The sequence below is a fragment of the Zea mays genome, chromosome 3, assembly GCF_902167145.1.
Source record: "Zea mays cultivar B73 chromosome 3, Zm-B73-REFERENCE-NAM-5.0, whole genome shotgun sequence".
Classification (NCBI taxonomy): domain Eukaryota; kingdom Viridiplantae; phylum Streptophyta; class Magnoliopsida; order Poales; family Poaceae; genus Zea; species Zea mays.
The window spans coordinates 145,578,723-145,584,195 of NC_050098.1; the positions used below are offsets into that span (position 1 = coordinate 145,578,723).

The 5,473-nt window shown below is 45.9% G+C and overlaps 1 protein-coding gene across 1 annotated transcript; it reads right to left on the bottom strand.

Annotated features, from left to right (window-relative positions):
- Positions 1–389: 389 nt before the first annotated feature.
- LOC103650681 (protein NETWORKED 2D) lies at positions 390–3,675 on the bottom strand. Its single transcript, XM_008676244.3, has 2 exons — positions 3,463–3,675; positions 390–3,166 (listed from the first exon to the last, which is right to left on the bottom strand). The coding sequence occupies exons 1-2, from the start codon at positions 3,554–3,556 to the stop codon at positions 483–485; spliced, it is 2,778 nt and encodes a 925-aa protein (XP_008674466.1). The 5' UTR covers positions 3,557–3,675; the 3' UTR covers positions 390–482.
- Positions 3,676–5,473: the final 1,798 nt, after the last annotated feature.

Sequence of the window (5,473 nt, forward strand, 5' to 3'; positions counted from 1 at the left end):
CACAACGTAGCGTTTCGATTCTCTCGTGACAGCCACTAGTCATCAAGAGTAGTTAATGAAACTCACACGAATCGAATGTATTATCGAAGTTGAAGTGTATAAGCAAGTCAAACACTTCTCGCACGCACTTTAACAATTTATTAAAATTGTTTTATGGTAAAGCTGAACTTTTCTAGGCCAAGCTCTACCAAACATACCCTTAAGCTAGATTTTTTAAATTCTCAAAATAGTTTTATTAGATACTTCATGCAATATTTTATGACAGAGAATTAACTTATAGGCATCAATATTCTAAAAAACGCCATCGCAGAGCTAAAGGTGAACTTTGATTTGATACGGACTACGGAGGAAGTATGCATGCTACACTCACTAGAAAGAAAAAAAAAAGAAAAGCTCAATTGTCTCGTACTCGGGAATTACATTTCTTAGCATCTGGTCTGACTCAACACAAAAGATGTATGGTATCTAACAGAGCATGCTTGCTACCTTGGCAACTTGGCAAGAAACTTCATGTCCACCGACTGCTTCGGGAGCACTGGCGTGACACGGGCCAGCAGAGACGTCTTCTTAGGTTTGGCCGGGAAGAGGAACGACTGCAACGGCACCTTGGACTTGCTGCCGCCGCCGCCGCCATGGCCAGACGAGCTGTCGTCCTCCTCCTCCTCCTCCTTGTCGGCTCCTGCTTGCTGCGGCGGCAGGTTGACGCTCTTGTGCAGCTTGGCCAGCGCCTTCTCCACCTCCGCATGGAGACCCTTGATGTGGTCCAGCCCCGCCTGCAGCTCGTCTGACACCCTGATGTTCTCCTGCTGCATGTTGAGGACCTCTCCCTGGAACTTGGCGGCCTGGTACGACGTGAAGTGAGCCTCCTCCTCGGCCTCCGTGTCGAGCGCCGCCGTGATCTCATCCTGTATGTCGCACAGCGACGTGAACCTGCACTGCAGCTCCCCTCGCAGCATCGCGTTCTGCTCCGACCACACCTGCAGCTCCGTCTTGAACGCCCTCAGCTGCTTCTCCGTGGACCCGTCCTGCTTGCCGTCTTGGTCGTTTATCAGCTGCAGCTTCCGCTGCAGGCCGTCGTGCTTGTTCTGGAACTCCTGCACCCGCTGCAGCGACGAGCTGAACTTCATCCAGAACTCGAGATTCTCATCCAAGAGCGTGTCGATGTCCCTTCTGAACTTCTCTTCCAGAGGCGAGGCATTCTCTGCCTCCGCGATAGCCGGCAGCCTCAGGTCGTCCAGTAGGTCACTTTGCTTGCCGCTCCCTGCTGCACCTTCTTGGATGGCCGAGCCCATCCTTATCAGCCTTGAAATGGAAGAAACGCTTGGTCTCCTCTGATGGATAGACGAGTAGCTTGGGGTCCTCCTGTGACCCCGGCGAGAGAAGCTCCTCTTGCACGAACCCTCGCTGCCTCCTTCCCCTGCTGCTGCAGAGCTGCTTTTGATGATTCCTTCACGCAGTGTCCGGATCTCATTCAGGCAGTCCTGGTTCTTTTTCTCCATCTCTACAAGCTTCCTCTTGGCGTCCTTGTAGTCCTCAAGGAGTGAAGTGTACTCACCTAAGAGGACCTTCTCCTTATCGTCTAGACTATCTGTGAGCCTCTCCTGCAGCTTCATCATGTCAGTCACGGCAGAAGACGACAGGCCTTCCTGTCCATCGCAACCTCCACCAAGGTTACCTGAAGAAATGTGACGAAGCCGTACCAATGAACCCCTCTCACGTGAAATTCTGTCCTGCTGGCCGACGTCTAACTGTTGCTCACTAATAAGCTTAGTGCTACCTGACGACGACTCATCGCTGTCTGCCACAAGTGCATCGTTAGGATCATCCACCACCTTCTCCATGTCACAGCACTCATTTGATGACGACGGCCCTAAAGACTCAATTTCTTGGGACGTGCGTGCGGCAGATGCGGAATCACAGACCGGCGATAGCAACAGCTCTGATATCTCATGGAGTCTGCTTATTGCTTCTAAGAAGTTGGAACGGATTGTGCTTTCATCTTTGTGGAAGGAGCTTTCGAGAGCCTGAGCCCTGACAAGCTCCTCTTCTGCTTGCCTAAGCTTCTCGATCAATTCATTTGATCCAGTGCTGGGCAGCTCGGTAGTATTCTCGTCCTCCAGGCCTTGCAGGGAATCCTCCAGCTCATTGTTTTCCTGGCGAAGTCGATCGATCTGGGAGGTTTGTGCTGAAACCATGAGGTCCAAGTCAACGACCATGTTGACAATTTCATCGATCCTCTCTGTAACTTCTGCCATGGAGATGTTGCAGTCAGACTCGAAGTGTTCCTTGATCTTGTCAATGATAGACTCCGCGTCTATTGCACATTGTTTGACATAGCACACATTCTCCATTCCTGCGCCATGGCTCTTCCGAGTGGTGTTCTTCTCTGAAAGGTCCAGAGAGACCGGTAGAGATTTGCCGTGTTTGTTCATTATAGCCTTGAGCTTCTCTCTGAAAACCTTGACTCTTTCCGATTCTCCCACTGCCTGCTCCGCAGATGCCTTCCGCTGTTCTTGCAGTTTGACAATGGTGTCTTCGCAGGACTTGAGGGCAGTCGCTGTCATCAAGGCTCTGGCTTCATCATCTTCAATCACCGCGCTTTCATCAAACTTATCTTGGAAGTGACAAACTTGCTCCTGCATGTCATGGATTTCCTTCTCGAGATCCCAGTACTTTGCAATGCCGCTCTCATAGGAGCTTTTGATAAACTCTTTCTCAGTCTGCATGGCCAATATAGCTTTCTGTAGCCTGCTGATCTCTTCCCGTGCATTCTCCTTGTTGACTGGAGCTGAGGTTGCTCCTCCAACCATGGACCCAGGATGCTCTCCTTTCTTCTTCTTCTTCATCATCAATCCATCAACAGTTGACTTGTGGATTTTGCGTGGGTCGACTGGGGTGAACGCCTTTGGGATGTTATCATCCTCCTCTTCCAGCATTGCATACTGGACCTGGTCAGGAAAGGCTGTGGCAATGGTGTGATTTGCTTTGTGTAGCTCCCCTGACATGATGTCATACCGGTCAGCCAGAGCCTTGTATGCCCGGTATACCTCTTCCACCTGAGTGATCACCTCAGGTCGCCTCTTGTAGTACATCTCTGCCCTCTTTGAGAAGGAATCGGCCTCCTCCCCAAGGAGCAAGAGCATGCACTTGACCCTGTGTTCCATATCTGCAAATAAGTACCAAGATTAGTTGTTTTGTTAGGTGCAAAAACATATATATATATATATATATATATATATATATATATATGTATATATATATAATTATTTTCTAAACACAAGTGCTGATAAATTCCTTTAGAATATTCATTCGTATCTGGCTCTGATGATATTCTAAAATCTGCTGTCAGACTTGTCGCACAAGGACAGGTAAGGAATGAAGGGCAGACAGATGCATTACTAATTTACTGTGAAATGAAAATCATCATGCAACAAGGTTGATCAAACAAGATGAAACAAATACCTTGGAGGTGGTTGTCGAGCCATTTTGACTGTTTGGTGCGGATGTGGCTTGCCCACCACCATGAATATGCATTGCTCGCTGCCCGCTGCAGCATCCTTTCCTGTCTCTTCCTCCTCCTCCTTCACCTTGTCCAAGATCCAATCTAGCGGCATTAATCTTTTCTTGGCATAACAATTACCATGCGAAAGAATAGAGAGAGGCTCGAGCAAGAAAGGAGGAGGGGGGAGAGGTCATCGTGAGGCTGCTGATAGCCAAGTCCCAAACACACAGCAGTCAGTGGCTAAAAATAGCAAATATGCATGGTCCTCTTCAAGAGTCATGCATTGCCATGTTGGGAGCATCTGCAGACATGTCACACAGTTAGGCCTCAGACAAGGAGACCTCATCTCTCCTTACCTCTTTATTATTGTAGCTGATGTTCTCCTGTAACACCTGAAGAGAACCTGGGCACTAAACAAGGCGAAGGCAAGATCTGAAGCTGCTGCTGGCGAAGGCGTGGCGAAGGCGTTGTCGGGCAGAGCGGTGTGAGTGTCAAGTTGTTTTTTCGTGTGGGCCGTGGGCCGTATGGTGTGTGTGAGGTCAGGCTAGCCCATGAAGGGGTGGAGTTATAAGCTGTAAACGAACAAGAGAGTTATAAAAGAACAGAATTTGAAATTACCACCAAACTCGCGGGTTGTCCTCAACGGCGACGGCGATTCTAGCTCCCATCCCGGTGATGCTCACCGACGGCAGGGTCATAACAACTTGACAGCGCCGATCTAGACGCCTATCATTGTGTACCGACGGCGGTGCTCTCTACGACGTCGTAGACGGTCCACAGCCGAGGGTCGGATGGTCCACGACCTACGGCAAGAGCGGAGTTCCCTACATCAAGCCAGCAGATCAAGCCAGATGCTCTGCGGCTAGTTGATGGACGGTCCATGTGTGCATATGGATGGCAAAGTTCACCAACGGCATCTGGATCTCACTTCCCGAGAGAAGAGATCATAGGTTTGTCTTGTGATCGACAGGCCACCCAAGACGCCTCTAGACGACGTAGAGTCAAAGAAAGGTGAAGATTTTGGATAACATCAAGTTTTATAAAAAGATGACATCAAGTTTATAAGAAGATAACATCAAGTTTCTACATAAAAATGGTAAAGAGAAATATTGATTATATTAAAACTAGGATAGTTAGAGTGATTTCACGTGTAACTCACGCAATAGTGGAAATAAAATAGAAGGAACATTGAAATCTTGTGAATTTTATGGTCCCATTATTTTTATAACTATATGTGGTCATATGTTGTACTTACGTGTAATTTCATGAATTTCTGGGGCTATTTATGCATTATTAATTTCTTTCTACATAAAATCATCAAAAATATAATTAAATTCATAAAATACACTAGTTTTGACCCAAAATTGCAAAAAAAGATACCAAAACTAATAAACATTCTATTTGAGATAACCTTAAGTCCCCACATGAAAATGATAAGTGAAGTATTGATTATGTTAAAACTTCGATACATATAGTGATTTCACGTGTAACTCGCGCAATAAGTTGAAGTGGAATGAAAGAAACACTAACATCTTATGGATTTTATAGTCCAAATGTTTTTTAGGACTATATGTTGATATATGTTGTGTATCCGTAAAAATTCATGTATTTATGAGGTTGTTTGTGTATTATTATTATTATTCTGTAGAAAATCATAAAAATGCAATTAAATTCATAAAATATTCTAGTTTCACTCAAAAATTGCAAATAAGTTACAAAAACTAATAAACATTCTATACAAAGATAACCCAAGTCCTCGCATGAAAATGATAAAGTAAAGTACTGATTATGTTGAAACTTAGATATTTAGAGTGATTTTCACATGTAGCTCATGAAAGGATCACGATGCCCAAGAGGGGGGGTGAATTGGACTTTTCTAAAAATCAACACTAATTAAAACCTAAGCAAGAGCTAAGCAAGAGCCCAACTTCACCCCAACAACTAGCACTAAGATAATAATGTTAGAAATGC

Excerpts from the sequence above, each read along its gene's own strand:
- LOC103650681 (XM_008676244.3), bottom strand. The coding sequence starts at position 3,556 with ATGCTGCAGCGGGCAGCGAGCAATGCATATTCATGGTGGTGGGCAAGC. Across the intron at positions 3,167-3,462 it reads GCTCGACAACCACCTCCAAG|ATATGGAACACAGGGTCAAG; the intron begins GTATTTGTTTCA and ends ACTTATTTGCAG.